This window comes from Trachypithecus francoisi, unplaced genomic scaffold, assembly GCF_009764315.1.
Source record: "Trachypithecus francoisi isolate TF-2019V2 unplaced genomic scaffold, Tfra_2.0 Lachesis_group16, whole genome shotgun sequence".
Taxonomy (NCBI): Eukaryota; Metazoa; Chordata; class Mammalia; order Primates; family Cercopithecidae; genus Trachypithecus; species Trachypithecus francoisi.
Window position 1 is genome coordinate 15989152 of NW_022681461.1, and position 26509 is coordinate 16015660.

Sequence of the window (26509 nt, forward strand, 5' to 3'; positions counted from 1 at the left end):
TGTTTTTTATATGCTTGATTGTAAAGTTCCTGGGATTTTGTTTCCTGTTTTTTTTTTTTTGAGACAGGGTCTTGCTCTGTCGCCTGGGCTGGAGTGCAGTGGCGCGATCTCAGCTCACTGCAGGCTCCACCTTCGTTCCTGGGGTTTCTACTTTATCTTTTTCCATTCTCTATTTCTCAAGGTCATGGACTGTGTGCTTTTAAATTTTTTTCTTGTGATCCTTTTCATTGCTTAATTCAGTAATATAGGTGGCATTTAGTAAGCATTGACAAAATGATGAAATAAATAAGGTCAAGGATGAGCCTCTTTACAGATGACCTTTTTTTTTTTTCTTTTTTAAAAAAGCAGAACTGGTTCTTTCCAGATAGAGGAAAGCAGAACTGCTTTGCATTGCTGTAGGGTGTTGGAGGTGCTGCAGGTGGATCCTCCCCTGGGCTAGAAGTAGAGTACCCTCTGTTGCCTCTCTTGTCAGTTTTTGTCCCTTGTAGCAGAGGGACTGCTGTGGATGTGGAGCAGAGCAAAGGTTTTTCCAGCCTTCTTTACTTTTTATATTTTTTGAGATGGAGTCTCACTCTCACACAAGCTGGAGTGCGGTGGCGTGATCTCAGCTCACTGCAGCCTGCACCTCCTGGGTTCAAGCAATTCTCTGCCGCAGCCTCCTGAGTAGCTGGGATTACAGGTGCCCGCCACCGTGCCCGGCTAATTTTTAGTAGAGATGGGGTTTCACCGTCTTGGCCAGGCTGGTCTTGAACTCCTGACCTTGTAATCCACCTGCCTTGGCCTTTGAAAGTGCTGTGATTACAGGCATGAGCCACCGCACCGGGCCTTTCCTGCCTTCTTTAAAACAGCCCGTGCTGTAGACACTGAGGACACCTTTTTGTTTAGCTGACCCGTGGGACCTGTCGGTGAAGCCTTTGAGTTTGATATTGAACTGTGGTGAAACTTTCAGAGTACTCAGGATATCATGACTTGACCATCACCCTCTAGAATGGAATGTTTTTAGTCATGTTTTCTTGGTTTGTTGAAAGTTTGAGACTTAGGGAAGCCTATGAACAATAAAATCCTGTTTCAGTTGTACATGAGCTGGGACAAGTGGCAACGAGGTCAGCAGGTCTTTCTTCTACTCTGTCACCTTAGGCCTTGTCTTTGAAAGCTGGACTGCTTTGACAGTGCTGTGGCTGCAGTGGCTCCTGACACCAGCTTGAATGAACTTGCAATAATGACATAAACGTGTCATGGTGTGCCATCACTGAAAAAGTACACTTGGCCAGGCTCAGTGGCTCCCGCCTGTAATCCCAGCACGTTGGGAGGCCGAGGCAGGCAGATCATGAGGTCAGGAGATCAAGACCATCCTGGCTAACATGGTGAAACCTGGTCTCTACTAAAAATACAAAAAAAAAAAAAAATTAGCTGGGTGTGGTGGTGGACGCCTGTAGTCCCAGCTACTTGGGAGGCTGAGGCAGGAGAATGGCGTAACCCAGGAGGCGGAGCTTGCATTGAGCCGAGGTCACACCACTGCATTCCAGCCTGGGCAACAGAGTGAGACTCTGTCTCCAAAAAAAAAAAAAAAAAAATATATATATATATATAGTCACCATATTAAATGATCATGTAGCCTTAAACCGCCTAGATTTTCCAATTAAATTAAACTACTCATTATCTCTTATTATGTGACCAATAAAGTGTGCAGTTGTGGCTTACTTTGCAAGTGGGATTAATATCTACTGTTTATCTCAAGATAAGTATTAGTAACATAACCTGGGGAAACCTTTTTATGCGCCTTTCCAGAGCAAGGGAGAGGAGGACTAAAGTGTTAGAGGTATGAAGTTTTACCTTTCTAAACTGCTTGTGTATTCTAAATGTTTGTATGGCTTTGTCTTTATAGACTGAAATCGCCAAGAGATTGAATACGATTTGTGCACAAGTCATCCCATTTCTGTCTCAGGAAGTAAGTAAAACTGTTCAGCTGTTAAAGTGCAATTATGTTGCTTCTCTGTTTGCAAATTAGCTAGTTTTAAGATGTTAATTTTATCACAAGGAGCAAGTGTGAAGAACATCTGTTACAGCTGAAGTGTGTAAACCCCCTGCTAGTCTCTCCAGCACATCTGAGGGCACACTGTGGAAATGGTGACAATAGCTCAACCTCCAAATTAATTTTTTTTTCCTCTGGAAAACTGCAAAATGACTATCCAATGTACAGTTTTGCTTTCTTTAAGTAGCATAAGCTTGAGAGCTACTGAAAATTCAGGTGTCCTTTTTATCTTTTAAATAGAAAGCTGTTCTCATACTGACTTGTAAAAATGGTTCCATCAAAGTAGAGTTTACTAGGGAAGCAGGTAGTTCTTTTGTACTTACGTATCAAGGCAGTTGTCTTAATACTGTCCTTGAAGGGGCAGATGATAATAGTTCAAAATACATTAACTTACTGAGTCATATTCATGTGTAAGCTATTTTGTTTAGTTACAAAGTCATAGAAGTTTAATTTTAACATTCTTTGAGGGGGGAAATCTCTTTATATGAGTAATCTATGAAATTGACTCAAGACTATTGTATTTTAGCTTTGCCTTGAAGAGTTTACCTTCCTTTTGGATATAAGCTAGTAAATGCTGTAATGTGTTCTAAGTGTGCACGGGATGAATGCGTCTTCACACAGGGTGGAAAGCTTATTGGCCCGGGAGTTGGAATACTGGGTATCCTGGTTGGCATCTGTTGCTCCATGCTGGATGGTCACCATCTCGTTATTGTTGTAACAGCCTCTTCCAGTATAACCTTTGTCTGTCTGATATGATAGTAGCTTTGTCTGCCGTTTGAATGTATTAGTAGTTATTAGACTTTAGTGATCCAGGGCTCTATGTTACATTCTCATGCCTCCCAAAGTAAATGTATGGCTTTGTTTTTATTTGTGGTTGGAGTTGGGAGGTGTGGGGTGAGTTTCCATCTCTGAACTGAGGCTGGAGTCCTTCCTTTGCCTTGTGGAGGGTAAAGAATCAAAAGGCTGTAAAAGAATGAGAGGAATTCCAGGAGTTTCCGAAAATGACTGGGGGTGTCAAGGTTGATTGATCAGACAAGTGATCAACAGATTTAATGTTAAAGTTTTAGGTATTAAAATGGGTCTTTTATTTATTTATTTTAAAAATAGAGGTTTCACCATGTTGCCCACGCTGGTCTTGAACTCCTGGGCTCACCCCGTCTTGGCCTCCCAAAGTGCTGGGATTACAGGCATGAGCCACTGCGCCCGGCTGTAAAACGAATATTTTAAAATTGCTGTAAACTTAAGGCCAAACTTATCATGGTGAACCTCTTCTGTGAATAAGGACGATCTTCCAAATTCTGTTCTATTTATTTTTCAAGGTGCTATATTATCATTCTTTATGTCCTTTTTTGTTTTTACCATTCCAAGCCAAAATTTACAGCCAGAAGTAGTGACTGGTGTTGTTTAGAAATAAAGGGCACTGCCATTCTCAGTTTTTCCCTGTGTTCTGTGAAAATAATGTGTGGTTGAGAAATTCCACGTTTAAACCCCTCTACTTCAGCCTGCATTGCACACAGCATTTGACTTTTTGTTGTTAGAATATACAATGAAGTTCTTGGCTGTTGCTAATGCCCTTTCTTCTCCTTGTTTTCAAAGCATCAACAACAGGTGGCCCAGGCTGTCGAACGTGCCAAACAGGTGACCATGGCAGAGTTGAATGCCATCATCGGGGTACGTGGCCTACCAGGTCTACCTCCTACAGTGTGTATAACCAGCTTTCATTTCTTATTAATATGATGGCTTTATATATATATATGTGTGTGTGTGTTTGTGTGTGTATTTGTGTAGCTTAACGTTGACCTATTTGATAAGGGTGGGAGGAAGAGACTTGGGGTGTGCTAAGGTATATGGAGGAAGAGGGCTTAGCGTAAGGAAGATGACAGGAGAAGCATTTTAGGAGGGGACAAAAAATAAATCTATTAATTAAAAACATTCTTTTTAAACAGACCAGGGTCTTGGTATTTTGTCTAGTCTGGCCTGGAACTCAAGTGATCCTCCTGCCTTAGCCTCCTGAGTAGCTGGGTCCGAGGGCAGGCACCCCCTTGCCCGTCCTTAAATCTACTTTTAAGTGGGAAAATAAATGCAGTTCATCCTGTGACACCTAAACCACCCTTGCTTCATTAGTCGAGTAAAAGCGTTAGGTTAGAATTTTAAATACTTTCCTCACTTCTGTCTTACAATGTGAGATCACAGTGAGGTCAAAATGGGTCTCGGAATTATCGTTTCATTTAGTTATCCTTGCTTTTTGCCTTTTGCTTTCTGGGGTATTCGAACCTACGTAACTGTTGGCTCTTGTTCTTTCTTGTGCCTCTTTCATGAATTTTTAAGTGACAAACCAATGAAAAGAGCGCTCTCTTGCTGTGGAAGAAGTGTTAATTGTCTGCCCTAGTGCTCCCTGGCCTTTCACCCGGGTTCTGCTCTCCTCTGTTGAGTTCAGTTAGTGCTCCGTGCTGGCCACTGGTTGTCAATCACAAGTCATTTGCTCTGCATTAATGAATCTGGTGAACCGTGCATTCCATCCCCTGCATGAGTTCATCCCCCGCCCCCCACTGCAGGACCTGAGACGGTTCTCATGTGTTCTTCCCCTTCCAGACTAAGCCAAAGAAGGAGCTGAAACAAGGGACCATCCTTTCTGATTTTATTCATATGTGAGTGCCTTGAGCAGATTCAAATCACTCATTTATCAATTTATGTTAATTGCTTGTGAGATGATGCCCTGCTGGTCTTTATAGTTCCCTCAGACACTTTGTAATGATAATTAGACATGCTGCTGTACGGATTAAGAGCGCCATAGTCCAATGACGGCCACAGACAATGGAACCAGTTAATCCATCAGAGCTTAAAATTACATCCCAACTGGAGATGGAGAAAAAACATAAGAGCCAAGGAGGATTAAAGAACGAGCCTCAGCTTGAAAACTCTCCTTTCATCAGTTTCTCAATTGCAGATCTGCAGTTGGGTTGTCTGTGGTAAGCTATTGGCAGTCAATTAGGTGAAATAAACTAGGAGGGTGACCTTCATTTCCTTTTAATAGCTTTTTCCTCCCTGAAATGGGGAGCTTCAGTGGATTTTCAGCTTAAATTTTATTCAAGCTGCTTTATTACACTTGACAGCTTAGCTCTGCATAAACAATTCTCCCTCCTCTTCCCCCCAGATCCAGGCACTGCCTTCCCCCTCCTTCAGTATCACATTTTTGACTGTTACTTAGTGGGCTCTCTAATCACATTCAACAAAAAACACAATTACATCTGCATTTGTCTGCTGCCTTCTGTACCCTTTTCTTGTGTAATGAATTGCTTTATTTCAGAGATCAAATCAAATATTCACTGGTACTTTCGCATGTACTGTGTTTGATTAGCAAAGACTAATAGTGAATTGTACTTGTAACTCAAGCACAGAATTTTTTCACCCAAATGAATGAGGATGGAAAAGCCTGTTTTGATTAAAGGAAAACATATGCAAAGCAGTTCTCAAGTACCCAGTTAAACTTTGTGGAACATGTTTGTTTTCTGATAGACTCTAAATTTCGACATATAATTTCTTGATGGTAAAACTCGGACGTTTACATTCTCAAAGGCACTGCCCAGCTCTCGTGAATCTCCTTCGCACCTACACTTTAGGAAGGAGGAAATCGTATTAACCAGATGTTCATAGGTAATACCCAGTTTGAGCTGAATCGGAGAATAAAAATAGCAGATCTTTTTCGAAGGGCAAATGAATTTCTAATTTTACAAATGGCTTTAGTCCAGGAAAAATGTTGTGGAGGTTATTATAAAGGCAGGTTAGCTCTGGGTGCCTTGGCAACAATAAACCAAAGTGGTGAATCAGGCGCAATGCAAACGAGACTTAACGCCCATTGCGTGTCTTGGGCATACTGGCATGTGCGGTTTTTATCATTGTAATTTTTGGATTAGTATATGAATTTATGTCAGACGGCTCTTTTCAAGTTTGTAGTGATCAATAATTATCCCACACCTTAAGTTTCATGCTGTGGCATATGCTTGATTTTTGCTTGAAAGGAATTGTGTGCGTCCTGGAAAATCGAAGTAGCATAAAATTGGGTTGACAATTCAGTGGACCTTTGCACCCCTTCATTGAACATGCAGTGTGTCAACCTGTCTCCCCAGAGGGGAGGAGGTACCGGGAGACTGTCTGTTCCTACAAGCAGCAGCTGCGTGCAGAGTAAATGCAGCCTGGTTTGATAGCAGCTGTCAGTATTGTTCAGGGGCCGACTTAGGGTAAAGAACAATGGGAGAGGCCAAGCTCTTAGTCTGCATCCACTTTCAGGCTAAGAAAAGAAATAGTAATTTAACGGTTTAGACATCTATTACAAGTGTGAAAGATCGTGAAAGAGTACCCTTTAAAATGCAAATGAGCCGAAACATTCTCATTCCCTTTAAGGTACAATCAAGGAGCTTGACTGCTTGCTTGACAGGGCTAAAGATATTTCTCTTGATCAAACCTGGAAAAAGTAAATCTTCTCAAGGACATCCACCTTCTAGGTTAGTTCGAGGTGTGTCTTGGGCCTGCAGGTGCTCTTTGAGGAGGCAGAGAGAGGTTATATTTTGTCTGTGCTTATTGAGTGAATTAGCAGAGTCTCCATTTCTCACCAGCGTAGAAATTGTAGTTCTCCTGTCTGGCAGAAAATACTGAATTTTAATTCTTTCTCACCGTAGCACCTGCCTTCAACTTACATAGAGTATCGATATTTAAGAAAAATAAGCTTCTTAGATATTTGATACTGGAGAGACTATTGAAATATTTCTGTAGACCTTTTTTTAAACAGCTTTGACAACAAATCTGGTGACTGGCAGAATAATAACTACGGTCCCACTTTTTGAATTTTGCTTCTTACCAATTCTTTTGCTATTAAATATGTTGTAGTCTTGTCACAGTGAAAAGGCTAATTTATAGTGCAAAGGTGTACAAAATTTGTACAAGGTTTATTTGGTTTGACACATAGCTCACTTAGGCCTTAGAAAACAAGTCGCATTGTGAGAAGGGAACTTACTCATTTGAGACCTTGTGTTTTTAGATCATGATCGTTGTTACACCATAAGCAACATTTTTGTTTGTTTTTTTAAATTTCTATTAAGAATGGTCAAAACAAAATTGGTTATTAAACATTGTAACATCTTACTTGTGGAATGGCTAATGGCTGCCTGAATGCAGGGAGAATTGATTGAGAGACTCTTCAACACCACATCTCCACTTTATTATTTGGGGAGTTTGGAACTAAAAGCTCTCTTCTACCTGCTCTGATAGGTACTGAATAATTGATTTCAGTTGGGATTGGGATTTCAAATAATTAGTGTTCTCTTTACATCACAGATAATCGAGGGATAATATAGAGAGATACATATCGGTACACATATAGATTTGTCTTTTTCAGTTGATGTCTAATTGTAATATAGTGAAATGCACAGCTTGATTTTTGACACCTATGTATACCCGGTAAACCACAGTAAGGGGGTGGTTTCCAGAACCCCAGTGGATTCCATTATTCTTATCAGTTTTTCCCCTTCTCCTAAAGAAAGATAGTTGCTTTTTTTCTTTCTTTCTTTCTTTTGGCATGTGAAAGAAGAGTTAAAGATGGTTGGGGTTTTTTTTTGGAGACAGAGTTTTACTCTGTAACTCAGGCTGGAGTGCAGTGGCGTGATCTCTGCTCACGGCAACCTCTGCCTCCCAGGTTCAAGCAATTCTTCTGCCTCAGCCTCCCGAGTAGCTGGGATTACAGGCATGCGCCGCCAAACCCAGCTGATTTTTGTATTTTTATTAGAGACAGGGTTTCACCATGTTGGCCAGGCTGGTCTTGAACTCCCGAACTCAGGTGTTACACCTGCCTCAGCCTGCTAAAGTGTTGGGATTACAGGTGTGGGCCACTGTACCTGGCCAATAAAGATGGTTGTTTTTTAACTGAAAAGTTAAAAAAGAATCAGTCAATTACATTTTAAAAAATATTAATAGTAAACAATGGCACAGTTGTATGTTTTATTTCTAACCACCTGTTGTTCCATTTCATGATGTTTTTGGTAATTCACGTAAGAATATTTACATTGTGTGGCCTTGGACAAAGCATGGGCCTTGGGATCAGATGGACTTGGGGAGGATGCTTAGCTGCCGTCTTATTAGCTTTATGACCTCATATAGTCAGTTAACTTCTACAATGTCCCCCATCTGTAGATGGTAATACCGTCTCTACCTTCCCTGCTTTTGTGGGGATAAGACCCTGGCTGGCAGTCTTCAGTGAACATGTGATCCTGACCCCTTGAACTGCAGTTTTGTCTGCCTGGTTTTCCTAAGTGCTTGTAGCAGATCCGTAGGTCCAGTTGGTCAAGCCCTGGTCGGGGGTGGTTGTGCGAAGCAGCAGTTCACCCCTTTGTCTTCTTTAGTGGTTACAGGGATGTGGGTGTTTGAGATTGGACCCAGCCAGATGCTCTGCTCCTGCCATTCAGTTGTTGTGCATGAATGACAGGGACACAATAGTGGAAAAGGACGGCCATTTAGCTTTTGATGTACAAACTTAGAAGTTCAAAACCACAAGAAAAAAGTTAAGTTTGGGGAACAGATGGAGACAGAATTGAGAGCAAAAATGTGAAGACATCATTGACTTCCTTACCTAACATGAAGAAGAAGGCAGACAGTGCCATTGTTGACACAGAGAGGTTATAGGAATCATTCTGATGAAGTTGGGAGGGAAGAGAGTTAGAAGAGATGGCCAGATGACCAGTGGGGATTGTCCTTCCCTTCCACAAAATGACAGGTTTCTATTTGTGGCCTCAAAGCTGACAGTTGGGGTACAACACAATTTGAGCAGTTTCCCATGGTAATGCCTGTGAACTTTAGGAGATCAAGAAATTTGGATTTGTTTACATATAACCTGTGTACAAGAGAGAGAAGAGAAAAAGAAATTTGGGTTTAGGCAACCTGATTTTTCTTTCTCACTTATTTGGATGTAGTCTGACTTATTTTTCATGAACATAACCTTGGTCAAGGCATATGGGGCTTATATGGGAATCTGTTTATTGATCAGATTTCTGTGTTCCTCCTCTATAGGCAAATATCTGATTCTGTATATTTTAAAACAGTATAAAATTAAAAATAAGTCTAGGGTAGTTTGTGATGTCTGACTAGATGTTTTCGTGTAGGGGATGGCTGTGAATCCAAACTCCTAAAATATTTGTAGAAGGAGCCTTTCTGTCCCTAAGAGATTGAGTTGTAGACCTAAAGGGCCCTCCACTGTTGCATGAGATGATTGGTTTAAGGATTAGTAAAATGTTGGATTATTTTTCTCCTTTGGCCATAGCTGTCAGCTATCTATGGGATTGTAGTGTGTAAAGTTTAAGAGGATGAGGTTAGCCTCTTATTCTTATGAGTATGCGGTTAATCCCTGGAAAGCCATCAATAACCCAGCCGTAAGTTTCTTTATAAAACAAATTCTCCCTAGGAGAATAATGCATAGCCTGCTACCGAGAGAAGACTAAATAGCTGCAACAAACATGGATCTTCTAGCTCTACTAACTTGTATTTAGTGACGTGCTCTTTGCTTAAATTACAACAATCTAGCCCTTTTATTAAATTTCCAAAGGGAAAGAGCAATATTGCAAAGAAGTCTTCGCAGCCCATTTCTCCTTTGGTTAAGTTTGTCTGTTTTTACTGAGGGCGCAACTAGGCGCCTGACAAATGCAGAACTTTTCCTCAGTGTCCGGATTATCGTCATCATGCTTTGTAGTTATTAGAAAAGTGTTGAAGCATTTACTTTTTAATTTCCCCACATATTTCTTTCCTTTTAAAAAAAATTTTAAATTTAATTTTAAGTTTCGGGATACATGTACAGGATGTGCAGGTTTGTTACATAGGTAAACATGTGCAGTGATTGCTGAGCCTGTCAACACACCCACATAGTTTCCTGTGATTTTTCCCTGATTCCCTGTAATAAAGCATTATATATTCTTCTTTTTTCCAGAAGGAGGAAGAAAGCTTCAGAACAGAAAATAGAGTACCCCATTATGGAAATTATAGCTGTGTATTTTTAAATTTTTAATTTTTGTGGGTACATACTATCTGTATATATTTATGAGGTACAGGAGATGTTTTGATGCAGGCATACAGTATTTAATAAGCACATCATAAAGAATGGGGTATCTATCCCCTGAAGCGTTTATCTTTTTTTTTTTTTTGAGACGGAGTTTCGCTCTTGTTGCCCAGGCTAGAGTGCAATGGCACGATCTCGGCTCACTGCAACCTCTGCCTCCCAGGTTCAAGTGATTCTCCTACCTCAGCCTCCCGAGTAGCTGGGATTACAGGCATGTGCCACCATGCCTGGCTAATTTTGTATTTTTGGTAGAGACGGCATTTCTCCATGTTGGCCAGGCTGGTCTGGAACTCCTGACCTCAGGTGATCTGCCCACCTCGGCCTGTCAAAGTGCTGGGATTATAGGTGTGAGCCGCTGCGCCCGGCAAGCATTTATCTTTTGTGTTACAATCTAATGACACTCTTTTAGTTATTTTAAAATTACAATTAAATTATTAAGGTTTTTTTTTTTTTTTTGAGATGGAGTTTCTCTCTTCTTTCCCAGGCTGAAGTGCAATGTTGTGATCTCGGCTTACCACAACCTCTGCCTCCTGGGTTCAAGCAATTCTTCTGCCTCAGCCTCCCCTCCCAAGTAGCTGGAATTACAGGCATGCGCCACCATGCCTGGCTAATTTTGTATTTTTAGTATAGACAGGGTTTCTCCATGTTGGTCAGGCTGGTCTTGAACTCCTGATCTCAGGTGATCCATCTGCCTCCGCCTCCCAGAGTGCTGGGATTACAGGCATGAGTCACTGCACCTGGCCAGATTCACCTTTTTAAAAGCATATACTTCTGTGGGTTTTAGCATATTCACATTGCTGTACAACATCACAACTATAAAATTTTTCTAGGACGTTTTTGTCACCCTATAAAGAAACTCCATATTCATTACCATTTCTTCTTGATGCCTCCTCCCCTAACCTCTGGCAACTACCAATGTGCTTATCCATCTCTATGAATTTGCCTGTTCTGGACATTTCATATGAATGGAATCATATAATACGTAGCATTGTATGCCTGGCTTCTTCATGTTTTCAAGGTTTATCCATGTTGTAGTATGCACCAGTATTTTAGTCCTTTTTATTGACAATTAACATTTCATCAATGTACCACAGTTGCTTATTCATTCTTAAGTTGATGGACATTTAGGTGATTTCCACTGATTGTCTATTATGAATAATGCTGCTGTGAACATTTGTGTACATGTTTTTGTGTGGGCATGTTTTCTCTTGGATTTGTCTCTGGGTGTAGAATTACTGGGTCTATGGTAACTTTATTCACTTTTTGAGCAACAGCCAGACTGTTTTCCAAAGCGGCTGCATCATGTTACATTCTCACAATAGTGTATGAGAATTCCAATTTCTCTATATGATCTCTGCCATTTACTGTCCATCTTTTTTATTCTATGCATCCTAGTGGGTGTGAAGCAGCATCTCCTGTTTTTGATTTGCATTTTCCTGATGGCTAGTGATGTTGAGCATCTTTTCATCCAAAACCTATGTAGTTTTTATAGTGGATCTACCTTCACATGGCTTGTCATAGCCTTAATGGCCTTCCGGGGAAATGGGATGAGCAAGGCAGTGGTCGTGCGGGAGGAGTTGGCCTGTGTGGATTAGCTGAAATGGAGAAAGAATAAAGACAGGCCAGGCATGGTGGCTCACACATGGAATCCCAGCACTTTGGGAGGCCAAGGCAGGAGGATTGCTTGAGCTCAGGTATTGGAGACCAGCCTGGGCAACATAGCAAGATTTTTTTTCTACTAAAAATCAAAAAAATTAGCGGAGTGTGGTGGTGCGTGCCTGTAGTCCCAGCAACTCACAAGGTTGAGGTGAGAGGATTGCTTGAGTCCAGGACTTCAAGGCTGCAGTGAGATAAAATCACACCACTATATCCCACCTGGGTGACCAAATAAGACCCTGTCTCTAAGAAAACAAAGGGCTGGGCGCGGTGGCTCACACCTATAATCCCAGCACTTTGGGAGGCTGAGGTGGGCGGATCACCTGAGGTTGGGAGTTCTAGACCAGCCTGACCAACATGGAGAAACCCCATCTCTACTAAAAATACAAAATTAACCTGGCATGGTGGCACATGCCTATAATCCCAGCTACTCGGGAGGCTGAGGCAGCAGAATCGCTTGAACCCAGGAGGCAGAGGTTGCGGTGAGCCGAGATCATGCCATTACACTCCGGCCTGGGCAACAAGAGCGAAACTCCATCTCAAAGCAGCAACAACAACAACAACAACAACAACAAACACCCCCCCAAGTACCATTTTAGCAAATTTCAAGTATACAATACAGTATTATTAACTATAGTCTCCGTGCTGTACCTTGGAAATCCAGATATTCTTTATCTTGGGTAACTGAAACCTTATACCCTTTGACCAACCTCTCCTCATTTTCCCCTACCCCTCAAGGCAGCCACCATTCTACTCTCTGCTTCTGTGAGTTGTACTCTTAGATTCCACATAGTAGGGAGATTATGCACTATTTGTCTTTCTGAATCTGCCTATTTCGCTTAGCCTACTGTCCTGCGGATTTACCCATGTTGTCACAAGTGGTAGGATTTTCTTCTTTTTCAAGGCTGAATGGTATTCCATTGTGTTGGTATGTACCACATTTTCTTTATCTGTTCATCCATCAACAGACATTTGGGTTGTTCGATATCTTGGCTCTCGTGAATAGTGCTGCGGTGGTCATGGATTGCAGATGAATCTTTGATATACTGATTTCATGTGCGCGCTCTCTCTCTCTCTCTCTCTCTCTCTCTCTCTCTCTCTCTGTCTCTCTTTGTCTCTTTCTTTCTTTCTAGATGGAGAATACTCTGTCACCCAGGCTGGAGTGCAGTGGCACTGTGTCGGCTCACTGCAACCTCCATCTCCTGGGTTCAAGCAGTTCTCCTGCCTCAGCCTCCTGAATAGCTGGGATTATAGGCACCCACCACATCTGGCTAATTTTTTTTTTTTTTAGTAGAGAGGTGGTTTCACCATGTTGGCCAGGCTGGTCTTGAACTCCTGACCTCAGATGATCCACCCGCCTTGGTCTCCCAAAGTGCTGGGATTGCAGGTGTGAGCCACCGCACGTGGATCCTGATTTCATTTTCTTTAGATATATACCCAGAAGTGGGATTACTGGATCAGATACAGATTGAGCAGCCCTAATTCTAATTCTCAGCCAGTAAGAATATTGTACATATTTAAAAATCTGAAAAAAACCCAGAATCCAAACATTGCTGGTCCCAAGCACTTCAGAAAAGGGATACTTAACCTTTTTGAGAAAGTAGTTCTATTTTTAACTTTTTAAGAAACTTCTATACTGTTGTTTTCCATCAGGACTGTACCAGTTTACATTCCTAAGAACAGTGTACAAGGGTTACCTTTTCTCCACACCGTCACTAACACATATCTTGTCTTTTGTTACCTGCCATCTCAACGGGTTTGAGGTGATATTTCTTTTCTTTTCTTTTTTTTTTTTTTTGGAGATGGAGCTTTGCTCTTGTTGCCCAGGCTGGAGTGCAATGGCGTGATCTCCGCTCACCGCAACCTCCGCCTCCCAGGTTCAAGCGATTCTCCTGCCTCAGCCTTCTGAGTAGCTGGGATTGCAGGCATGTGCCACCACACTCAGCTCATTTTGTATTTTTCATAGACACTGGGTTTCTCCACGTTCGTTGGGCTGGTCTGGAACTCCCCACCTCAGGTGATCTGCCCGCCTCGGCCTCCCAAAGTGCTGGGTTTACAGGCGTGAGCCACTGCGCCCGGCCTGAGGTGATACTTCACTGTGGCTCTGATTTGCATTTCCTTCATGATTCATTGTATTGAGCATTTTTTCGTTTATCTGTTGGCCATTTGTATGTCTTCTTTGAAAAATGTCTGTTTAGGAGGTCCTTTGCCCATTTTTAAATTAGGACACTTTTTTTTTTATTTTTGTACTATTGAGTTTTTTGGATGTTAACCTCTTATTTTGAGGTATGGTTTGCAAATATTTTCTCCCATTCCTTAGGTTGCCCATGCATCCTTTTCTGTGTGCTCCTGCATTGAGATGGGGCCTTTAATGGATTGTTACTTTAGTTTTTATTATTGTCTTCGAGAGGCTGGAGAATTCTTGGCCCTGTAAGCAGTTTCTCCCAGTTTATCACCCTTGCCCCTCTTTACGTGAGAGGCCATTCACATGATGGGAGGTATTGCAATAACTCCTGCAGTAGTGTCCTCGGTGTTTTCTGCTGCCAGACAGCTCTTTCCCTCTTGTTTATGTAGCATACCAGTTTTCTTCTTTCTTTCTTTCTCTCTCTTTCTTCTTTCTTTCTTTCTTCTTCTTTCTTCTTTCTTCTCTTTCTTTCTTCTTTCTTTTTTTTTTTTTTTTTTTTTTTTTTTTTTTTTTTTGAGACGGAGTCTCGCTCTGTCGCCCAGGCTGGAGTGCAGTGGCCGGATCTCAGCTCACTGCAAGCTCCGCCTCCCGGTTTACGCCATTCTCCTGTCTCAGCCTCCCGAGTAGCTGGGACTACAGGCGCCCGCCACCTCGCCCGGCTAGCTTTTTGTATTTTTTTAGTAGAGACGGGGTTTCACCATGTTAGCCAGGATGGTCTCGATCTCCTGACCTCGTGATCCGCCCGTCTCGGCCTCCCAAAGTGCTGGGATTACAGGCTTGATCTTTCTTTCTTTTTCTTTCTTTCTTCCCTTCTTCCCTTCTTCCCTCCCTCTCTCCCTCCCTCCCTCCCTTCCTTCCTCCCTTCCTTCCTTCCTTCTTTTCTTTCTTTTCTTTCTTTCGTCTCCCAAGATAGGATTTGAGTGTTTTAAAGAACAGGAAAATAGCAGAAATCAAGGAAGAGTGATTTGGAGAGAACTGTCAACAAATGCTCCTTTTCACATTTTTTTCCCCTTAAAAAAAGTGTTTAAATACTGAGTGCTATAAATGCCACCTACTGTCACTCTTAGCATCAGAGGTGCCCTTTAGGGGCATGGTTTTAGTTTGGGTTGGGTTAAGTCTGTGATTTTTATGACATAGTTTTTCTTGGGGTTATAAAGCAGGTGAAGTTTCAGAAATTAAAGTTGATTCCATGGTTGGTGGTAAGGAGCTTAGGATCCGGTGAGGAGAAGGTGGGCATTGGCCTGTGTTTTCATACTGAGTGTCCTTCCCAGTTGTTAGAGGCTACAACAACATGGTGATAAGCCATGTGCTGTGACTGTGTGTAGAAACCATACCATTACAATAATACTCTGAATGTAAACAGCAAAGTCAGTTTCATTATAGTAATATAATTGACCCAAGCTGCACTTAAGTAAAATGTGAATTAAAATTCTCAATGCGTGGCTGTTGTTTGACATGGATGAGATCGCTTTATTCCTTGTGGGTTTTCAGTATCATTAACTCAGGGTTTGGCATTTGGTTTATTTGTCTCACTCTCAGCCTATTTAAATGATTTTAGTTAGAGCAAGTGCATTGATCTCTTTATCCCCAAATCTGAACATTTGTCATTCTCTTTAGGGCCCCAGAACACCAGTATGTAAAATTTCCCAGTGTAGTCCTTTCTCAAATTGGTTTGTAAAATACAAGGATTTTTTTTTTTTTTTTAATTTTTGAAATTGTTAGTGGAATCAGCTTAAGAAAGCAGATGTTCATTTTTTTGTGTTGTGACAGGGTACTCAGATGGCGATGAAGGGACAGTGAATGTGATTGAATGTTGAATAGTATTTTTATTTTTTAAACAAGAATTTGGCAAGTCACTTAGCATACAAGAACATGAATTCTCATTAATGGCACAGAATCTCAGCTTAGGTCTAAATTCAAGTTAGTGAACCATGGCACTGTTGACATTTTGGGCAGGATAATTCTCTGTGGTGGGGGCTGTCCTGTGCATTTTAGGATGTTCACAGCATCCTTGGCCTTCGCCCACTAGATGCACCAGTAGCATCCTTTTCCCTTCTCCGCAGTGACCTCCACACATGGCCACCTGTCCCTGAAGCAGGGAGGGGAGGGGTGTCAAAATTGGTTCTGCTTGAGAACCAGTGGTCTAGAATCATAGCCTGAGAAACCAGCTATATTGCTAGAAACCGTCATTGATTATCAAAAATGCTTTTTCTCGGCTGGGCTTGGTGGTTCATGCCTGTAATCCCAGCACTTTGGGAGGCCGAGGTGGATGGATCACTCGAAGCCAGGAGTTTGAGACCAGCCTGGCCAACATAGCAAAACCCCATCTCTATTAAAAATACAAAAATTAGCTGAGTGTGGTGGTGCTTACCTGTAATCCCAGCTACTATGGAGGCTGAGGCACAAGAATAGCTTGAACCCAGGAGGCGGAGGTTGCAGTGAGCCAAGGTTGCACCACTACACTCCAGCCTGGGCGACAGAGTGAGACTGTCTCAAAAAAAAACCAAAAAACCTTTTTCTAATCACTTTACAAACTTTTGCATGTGTGTTCTACATTGTATAAATGTACAAGCATTTTGACTTTTAAATAAATTTCCTAATTACTATAAACTAATGCTTAGAAGAATAAACTTCCTCATCCTTCCTGTCTTGTTGAAAAAAACATCTTGCAGTTTTCCAAATGATAGGGGCAGGTTTTGGTTAGAGAGGACGGATGCAGGCCAGCTATGGTAGCTTACGCTTGTAATCCAGCACTTTGGAAAGCCAAGGCAGGAGGATTGCTTGAAGCCAGGAGTTCTAGACCAGCCTGGGCAACATGGTGAGACCCCATCTCTATAAAAAAATTAGCCAAGCTGTGGCCAGGGCACAGTGGCCCACACCTGTAATCCCAGCACTTTGGGAGGCTGAGGAGGGAGGATTGCTTGAAAACAAGAGTTCCAGACCAGCCTGGGCAACATGGTGAGACCACATCTCTATAAAAAAAAAATTAGCCAAGTGTAGTGGCGCACACTTGTAGTCCCAGCTAAGTATGTACTTAGGAGGCTGAAGTGGGAGGATTGCTTGAGCCCAGGCATTTGAGCTGCAGTGAGTCATAATTGTGCTGCTGCTCTCCAGCCTGAGTGACAGAGTGAGACTTTGCCTAAAAACACATGCATGTATGGGCTGGGTGTGGTGGCGCACGCTTGTAATCTCAGCACTTAGGGAGGCTGAAGTGGGCGATCACTTGAGGTCAGGAGTTCCAGATCAGCCTGGCCATCATCTCTACTAAAAATACAAAAATTAGCTGGGTGTGGTGGCGCGTACCTGGAATCCCAGGTACTTGTGTGGCTGAGGCAGGAGAATTGCTTGAACCCAGAAGGAGGAGATTGTAGTGAGCCTTGATTTCGCCACTGTACTCCAGCCTGGGCGACAGTGAAGACTCTGTCCCCCAAAAAAAAAAAAAAAGTGTGCATAAATTCTCCTGATTGGCAGAGCTATAGGGTTTTGGCTGTATGGTAATATCAGTATCACTGTTTCCTAAAATATATTCAAGTAGCATCCATGCTTTTTCCTTTTGTTGAAGGCGGTAAGTACCAGTGTCTCAGGTAAGCCTTGTTGAGAGCAAATGGGCTTCCAAAGACAGATGGGACAGAGGAGCGCTGTCCTTTTGGAGATAGCTGTTTTACTCTTGTAGATTTGGCCCCGCTACTCATTTAAATGAATATTTTATCTTAGAAATGACATTTTGTGTTTATAATGTTAAGAATGTACTTCTGAGAAAAGCCACAGCCAACACTGTTAGGCTTGATTGTTCTTGACATACTTCTTTGGAAGGGAGCTGGGGGCAAGGGATAGCGTCCTTTTGCAGATGTATGACAGGCATTGAGAAGGGGGGACAGGAGATGGTACTCATGCAGTCTAAGCATAAACTCCCCCCTGTCACTGCCATTAGGCCTTTCGGTGAGGGTGGATTTGTCTCTGGGTACATAGTATGGCACGGTCTCGATCATCTGGTAATTGAGCAGTGGGGGAAATGCGAAGTCTTGCCCCCTTTCTTATTCTTGAGAACATGATTGAGCTGCTGAGGTTACATGAGAAATGTTGTCCTAGGAAACAAAAGGGTTGTAGCCCTCGTTCTGGCTCTGAGCCCTGTAGTAAGCCTGTTGGCTTTGAGCCAGTATCATCTGTGAAATGGGAACCATGATACCTACCCTCCCTGCCTCAGATGTGTTCTAAGCTTGTGCCAGACCATGGACACTTAGATATTATCTAGGAGCACTGCCCTGCAGAAACAAGAAGTCGAATATGAAGTGGAATGGCCACATTTCCTAGAATCAGGACATCTTCAGCAGTTGTGATCCATTTGATTGTTACTTAATACTCCTTTCAATTTGATAGGATTTTACTTAAAAAAAAAAAAAAAAGCAGCTTTCATTGTAGCCAAGCCATGGATGGAAGAACCCAGTTACCTCTAATAATAGACAGTGAGCTGTTTGTTCAGGGGACCTAGAAGGTCAGATTAGGGTAGAGGTGGAAGTTACCCATGGCCAGTTAGGCTGTTGAATGTTGCTGTTGCTAGATATTAGTCAAACTGTTGGTTTAACCACAAAGGTTTACTTCACAGCTGTGGCAAAGCCCCATTATGTAAGCCAACACCTCTTCACAGTAAGATATCAGAATCTGCTCCCAGTTCATCTTTTTTGTTGTTGTTGTTGTTGTTTTTGGAGACTGAGTCTCACTCTTGTCACCCAGGCTGGAGTGCAGTGGCACGATCTCAGCTCACTACAGCCTCCGCCTTCCAGGTTCAAGCGATTCTCCCACCTCAACCTTTCGAGTAGCTGGGATTATAGGCATGAACCACCACGCCCGGCTAATTTGTGTATTTTTAGTAGAGACAGGGTTTCACCATATTGGTCAGGCTGGTCTCAAACTCCTGACCTCAAGTGATCCACCTGCCTCAGCTTCCTAAAGTGCTAGGATTACAGGCATGATCCACCTTCCCCAGTTTATCTTTTTGAAAGCTAGCTTGGATTTTGGGCGGGGAAATCTTTTTTTTTTTTTTTTTTTTGAGATGGAGTCTCATTCTGTCGTCCAGGCTGGAGTGCAGTGGTGTGATCTCAGCTGACTGCAACCTCTGCCACTTGGGGTCAAGCGATTCTCCTGCCTCAGCCTCCCTAGTAGCTGGGATTACAGGCATCCGCCACCACCCTTGGCTAATTTTTGTATTTTTAGTAAAGACGGGGTTTCACCATCTTGGCCAGGCTGGTCTTGAACTCCTGACCTTGTGATCCACCCGCCTTGGGCTCCCAAAGTATTGAGATTACAGGGGTGAGCCACTGTGCCTAGCCGGAAGTCTTTACTTTCTTAGTATCTAAATATTACCGGAGTATGTTTGGTCTGACATAAGAATCCCACCTCTGAAGTCATCTTCTGGTGACTGCATTCTAGATTTTTAGGGGAGTGGGGGAAGCAGGGAGAGGGGTGAGAGGGTGGCGTCCTCCACCCTGTGGTTAGATTCCTTCCCCTCAGCTTAGTCTCTCTGATCTTCTTTTAATTAGTGCCGTGCTTAATTACCCGCTGCACTTGCTTGTGTATGCATCATTGCATTTCCCCCCCAGAAGCCGGACATAGCTCTTACTCTCCAAGTAATGATAGTAATTGCTGGTAGGGCAGACCTGTTCCTCATCCTTCTCCAAGCACATTTCTTATGGCAGGTGTCTAGTTCCTAATTAAGTGCTAATGAGCATGCCTGGTGGACCGTGATGCCACTGCAAGCTTCTTCAGTTTTATGTCTCACTATTGCCAAGCTCTTAAAAGGTGACAGAGCAAGAATTAGTGTCTTTGGAATGACAGGAAGGTGATTTTATGCATAAAGAAATTGTTATTATGATCTCAAATGGTGAATGAGTAGTTTATACTTTCCAAGAATGCTATGAATGCTGCCTGTTCTGACCTCACCCCCTTTCCCATTTTGCTTCTAATTAGAATTGTGCTCTCTTTGAACAGAATGAAAGTTTATAAAGATGGTTGGCTGGCTCTTAGATGTTTTTATTTATTTATTTTAAAATAGAGATGGAATCTCCCCGTGTCGCCCAGGCCAGTCTCAAACTCTTGGGCTGCAGTGATCTTCCTGCCTTGGCCTCCAAAGTGTTGGGATTATAGGATTATAGTGAGCCACTGTGCCTGACTCTAAACATTTTTAGAAAGATTGGAGTGCTGGAAAATTCATTGTAAAATTTCCACAGACACTGATTTCTGGCTTGAAGATGGTGTTTTCTCTAACTTTTGAGGTTGGGAAGTGTGTTTGGGCTTCCGTTAAAAGTCAGTGGGCTGGGTAGAAATGACTGAAGATCTGGCATGAAGATTTAATATATTCAGTGCACGCAAGGGGATAATAAATAAAATGAGTAATTGAGTCCCAGGGACGTGAGCACAAATCAGAATCTGGAGAATTTTCTAACATTACACCTTAGAAATTGAGCCTTAATCGTTTTTACTGCCTCATCCAAAATAAGTTTTATGTTGGACAGCTGAAATGTGGCCAGAGTCATGGTGCAGGGGCCATTTCTTGGATACTTTTTCATTTTATACAATGTGCTTTTAAATATAATGTGTAAGAGCAATGCTACTGTGTAATGAGAACTGACTTAGAACTTCTGGAATGGGTTAAACGATGGGGGCAAAGTGCAATCATGGAAAAGGCATTTGGGAACAGGGGCTTGGCTCACTGGCTGGAGTCCCACACCTAAGCGCTTTCCTCATCCATGGTCCTACCCATTCTGGGTCTCAGTATTTTCATGAGTCATGTACAAAGAGTGGGTTTGAGGGGTGGAGCTTGGTAGAAAGGAAAGCGTATACAAAGTTTCGTCTCTAATGTTTCTTCCAGTGGCCACAAGCCTGGCTCCCTGAGATCCTCTCTCCTGTCTATGACCGTATGGTAAAAAGCAGCTGTAAGAGTTGCTCCTATACTGACTGCAGTCCCCTCCCACCTAGGGAGAGAGTTTCAGCAATTTACTGAATGCCTTTGAGCCTTTGTTCCTTCTGGGAAATGGGAATTGCAATACTTCCTCACAGTACTGAGAGGGCTTGATGGAATAAGGGGGCACAAGTGCCTGGGTGGTGCATGAGACACCCATCTTTCCAAATTCTGTTCGTTAGTGATAGTATTTTGGTTTTGTCTCATCATACTACTGTGGTAAGTCAATGCAAGGATGTAGGGTGGAATGGAGTTACCTGGTGACAGGTTGAGAGTATGGCTACTATATTGTAGGATGCATCGCCACCCCCATTTTAAACTCTCCAAAAACAGCATGAGTCTGAAAATCTGTGGCATCTTAGATTCAGTGACATGCTGAATCTCCCTGGAGGCGCATAGAGACAGAAGAACTAGCTCATGTTTACTTACTGATGTAGCCAGCCTTGCTTAATAATAAACAGCTCCCGTCTTGGGGTGAGTGATACCAGAAAGTGACAGTGTAGATGTGAGGATTATATTTTGGGAAGGTGGGAGAGGTAATTGAGCAGGTGAAAGCTTTTGATGAACTGAAAGCACTAATCGCATTTTTTCCCCTTTCCTCCCTCTCTTTCTTGGCTCCCTTTGTGTGTTTGTTGAACCTCCTGTTCTGTTTCCTCCTTCCCCTCCTGTCATGTCTGTTTTTTCCCTGGATGCCGCCTCCATCGCCATCACTGTCACCACTACCTCCTCCTCTTCCTTTTTCTCTCTCACCACCACCAACAGCAGCAGCAGTTGCAAGCTCAGCATCTTTCTCATGGCCACGGACCCCCAGTTCCCCTTACGCCTCACCCTTCGGGACTTCAGCCTCCTGGAATCCCGCCCCTCGGGGGCAGTGCCGGCCTTCTTGCGCTGTCTAGTGCTCTGAGTGGGCAGTCTCACTTGGCAATAAAAGATGACAAGAAGCACCACGATGCAGAGCACCACAGAGGTGAGAGGCCGGGCAAGCCAGATTAGGACTTTGTCCTCATACTCTTACAGTGCTGCAAAGTTGTGTGCATCGCTAAAGAGAGCCCCAACCTATACAGAGAGCAAACAATGAGATAAGAGGAACTGTCGCAAAGCTTTCCACTGAAACACAGGTCACCCTGGAAGTTTGCAGGGTTTGCTGTGGGCATCTGTAGATTTCTCGATCTCGTTAGATTGCAGGCATCTTGACATCTTGGCAACTGCCTAGTTAATGCCAGTGGCCTGTACCATATTATGGAAAACTGTTAACTGCTTAATTGGGTAATTTTCAAAGAAAGTAATGTTGTTAAATGGGGCGAAATAAGAAGTTAAATTTGAAAGTGAGTGTGTTCAAATGAAAGGTTTGATAATTGCATCTGTTACTACTTAGTTTCATAGGCTTTAATTCTAGTATGCATTAAATATTGGGCAAAATTGCACTTGACTAATTTTTTGAAGAAAAGTAATTTATTCTGTCAAGAAATAAAAAAATAGGCTTTGTGTATGGTTAAACTGTAAATCTTATGTTTACAAAATACTGTAATTTTCAGGAAATCACTGTATTAGGAATGTGCAATGACTTATATAAATAAAAGCCATTTTTAAAACTGTTTGGGGCTTGTGTTCTAATTATTCCCCCCTTTTTTTTATTTCTGTTCTTGCCTCTGTGTCTGAACGGGCATGTCTGTGCGTTTCTTGGTAACCTCGGGAGCAGACAGAGAGCCGGGCACAGTAAGTACTCAAACACCTGCTGCACACACACACACAGACACACACACATATGCACATACTGTCCCCTTCTGACAACACTTCTCTACACCGGCACAGACAGACATGCACACTCCCCCTGTCTCTTTCAGTGACTTGGCTTTTTTCTTTTACTTTTTCTTCCTTTAAAATTTCTTTTTCTTACATGACTGTTTGCTCTGCTCTTGTCTTTTTGTAAAACTTGCATCAGACAAGAGGGACATAATTTGGAGGCAACATTGTTTGCTGTGATTACTTACTTGGAAATACACTTTGATTTATATATGCCTCCACCTCACTTTAAAAGTATTAATAGTTGCATTCTAAGTCTGGTTGGCTGTAGTTTAAAAGAATATTCATTTTTATATCTTAAATCAGTTTTAGAGGCAAGAGATCACAATCCCTTTGTGAAGTTGGTTAGTAATATACTATTTCTACCTAAACCAGTCATTATCCTCTGCGAATGCATTTTAGTTGCTAGGTTTCCATATCTTGTTTTCTTTGCATAATTGCCCTTGGAATGTGAACTTGATCTTATATCTACTTTAGACATAAGAACTGAGCATACCAGTAAGCTCTTAAAAAGAAGGAAATTCAGTGGACAGGGCTGTGTGCATAGAGAGTTCATGTTTTCACCATCTAAGTCACACTCATTTTTCATGTGCATGTGTGATCCGTACATGCATCTGCCAGTTAGCTTGGGGGAGACCCGTACTTAAAGTGTGCCTCAAATGTTGTGTAGCAAATAGAGAGAATTCGGCCCCTTTTCAGCTGGGATATCCTGCAGGTTTTGCCTCCTTTCCTTCTTTGTGAACATAGCAGTATTTTGACCATGTTTAATATGGTTAAAAAAAAAAAAAAAAAAAAAAGGGATACTGAACATTTAAATAATTCTGATAACTTTTTTGGTCTAAGTTTTGGGGGAAAGATAAAAGGTTCAGGGTTTTTTTCTTTTTCTTTTTTTTTTTTCTTTTTAAACCCTCTTCTGTGTAGAATAGTAGCTACTTTAAAAATTGTCTTTGAGACAGATCTTGGTATATTTCATGTAGCTGGATGTGTTTGGAGGAGTGGGGAATGGTTGAAGGAAAGGGTAGCTAGTTTTAAAGTTCTTGTCCTACAAATTTCTCCGGAAAATGTTGGGAGGGGATTGGGGGGACAAAAAATTACAGCTAGGAAATATTCTACACACAAAGTACAGATAAGTAAACTGGCTTTAGTTTATGGAGGAAGCCTTATTGTTTAGCCATTCCAGGGTTCCTACAGATAGTCTTTTTTTTTTTTTTTTTTGAGATGGAATATCGCTCTGTCACCCAGGCTGGAGTACAGTAGCACTATCTTAGCTCACTGCAACCTCCGCCTCCTGGGTTCAAGCGATTTTTCCGCCTCAGCTGGGATTACAGGCATGTGCCACCACACCCAGCTAGTTTTGTATTTTTGGTAGAGACGGAGTTTCTCCATGTTGGTAAGGCTGATCTGGAACTCCCGACCTCAGGTGATCCGCCCGCCTCAGCCTCCCGAAGTGCTGGGATTACAGGCTTGAATCACCATGCCCAGCGAGATGGTCATCTTTTATGTCTGTTCAGTAGAGTATCAAATTAAAAAACCTAACCCTGGATGAAATCACAGAAGAAATTTGCGGAGAGCCCATGCCCTTTAGGCTGTTACGTGTTTTAAATCTAGTGAACTTTTTCTGGCTTTGGGACTTCAGTTTCACATGTTTTCCTCGGTACTCCTGTTTCACCTTAAATGGCTGTGTTCATTGAGTGCCTACCATATACGTAAGGCACTGTGGGACACGTATCTGCAGTTCGGGGTATGTAGGCACGCAGCAAAGCCCTTGCCCAGAGAACTGAGGAGGAGTGAGTGGCACAGTTACCACAAGACGCAAGACTGGAGAAAGTGTCAGCAAAAGTTCTGTAACTTACTGGTATCGGAATTGTGGAATTGATGCCATTTGGTATGTGCCTCTCTGAAATGCCAGGGCTGTGAATAGGCAGAGGTTTGTATGCTTAAGCTAGTAGAGCTGTATTTTACATATACCTCTGTGTCGCTCGGAATTTCCGAATGTGTCTGATAACCTCTTGTTGGTATTTTTGACTGAAAAAATATATGCGAGTGCTTCATTCATGGGTTCATTGGAGTGGGTGGAAGGAGGGTTTTTGGTTGTCCCCTTCAAGAAGTATGAAGCAGTTCTTGAGTTTCAGGCAATTGTGGGTTATTTTTAAGTCTGTAAGTTAGGGTTAGCAGTCAACCAACTTTCTAGTTCAAGTGTGGATTTACGTGTTTTGGGCATGTGTCCTTTTTTATATCAAATTTTTGACAAGTTCTAATCAGTTCAAGGGATATTTTCAGAACAAGTATATATGCTGTGTTTTCTGCCTAATGACTACAGAAAACTGTTGGGCAATGATGATTAAAATGGGAAAACTACACTAATTGTAACCTCAACATTTAATTCAGTCCATAGAGAGGAATGAAATTGTTCACTGTCCACATAAGTGGGATTTTGCTACAGTTATATAAAATTAAATAGCTCTTCAAACTTTGTGTAAAAATGAGTATGAAAAGCAGTGGATAATGAGATGATGTGTACTATTAGTGCCTAAAATGTTATAGTACTTATCTATTTAATAAAGTGGTTTGAATCAGAAAGTCTAATTTTACTTGGCAGATTGAGTCAGCCAATTGCTGTTTGCTGCTGTTTTTTAATCCAGTGAAAGGTTAAGGGCAGTTGCTACAGGCCAGTGATTTTCAAAGCCTTATGGCCTCGTGATCTTGATACTCTAGAAATAAAATTATTGAGGACCCTGAATAACTTTTTGTTTATCTGGGTTATATTTTGATATTTACTAGGTTAATATTTTGATTTTTGGTATTTACTGGGTAAGAAATAAAAAAAAATTAAATCACCTAAACAGATGAAGAGCTACTTAATTTAAATTGTATTAATACAAATAACATTATTAGTGAAAACTTTTCCAAAACAAAAAAAAAATTATAGTGGGAAGAGTGGCATTGTTAGGTATGTCTACAACTGTCTTGAATGTCCTGTAGTTTATTTAGTTTTAAAGAGGACAGCTGGATTCTTCTGCATTTGCTCTTTTGTGGTATTTAGTTGAAGTTTAGGAAGAAAATCTGCCCTCATAGATTTTCGAGGGTCTCTGGGACCCTTAAGGGATCTTGGACCAAAGTCTAAGATTGGCCATGAATAAGACTAACTCCTTACTGTTGTTTTTTTTTTCTCTTGTTTTTCTTTCTATATTGAACATATTATTTATACCAAGTGCAGAAATCAGGACTGACGGGATCCACAGGGAATGTGGGTGTGTATGGATTTTTATCTGTGAGCCTAAAACTGGTTGGTAGGTAGTTTGTTTATTTTTAGTGGCAGAAATTAATTTGCTAGTTAAAGATTTTATGGTAGGAAAACAAATGAGCCTTAAATAAGCAATCTGTTTTAATGTGAAGCCTAGAAAACAGAAGTGCAATCAGTGCACTGCATAACAACACTTGCGTCAACAGTGGATTGCATATATGATGGTGGTCCCGTAAGAGTATAACACCGTACCTTTTTTACTGTACCTTTTCGATGTTTAGGTGTGTGTAGATACACAAATACTTACATTGTGTTGTAGCTGCCTGTAATATTCAGGACAGTAACATGTACAGGTTTGTAGTCTAGGAGCAGTAGCTTAGGTGTGTAGTAGGCTATACCACCCAGGTTTGTGTAAGCACACTATTCGATATTTGCACAATGATGAAATTGCCTGACATCCCTTTCTCACAAAGTATCCCTGTTGTTCAGTGACACATGGCTGTTCTAAGAGTGAAAGTTTTTATGGAAACTACCTTAAA

General features: G+C 41.9%; 1 protein-coding gene across 16 annotated transcripts in view; it reads left to right on the plus strand.

Moving 5' to 3' along the window:
• Positions 1–26509, plus strand: part of TLE1 (TLE family member 1, transcriptional corepressor) — a 107311-nt gene that overhangs the window by 34223 nt on the left and 46579 nt on the right. For 5 of the 16 annotated variants that reach the window (XM_033236987.1, XM_033236981.1, XM_033236982.1 and 2 more), the window contains exons 5-8: positions 1886–1948; positions 3629–3733; positions 21686–21890; positions 22623–22639. In XM_033236987.1, the coding sequence (XP_033092878.1) occupies positions 1886–1948; positions 3629–3733; positions 21686–21890; positions 22623–22639 (390 nt within the window). The remainder of the gene's footprint in view (positions 1–1885; positions 1949–3628; positions 3734–21685; positions 21891–22622; positions 22640–26509) is intronic. The other 11 variants (XM_033236989.1, XM_033236984.1, XM_033236996.1 and 8 more) reach the window with 6 other exon arrangements.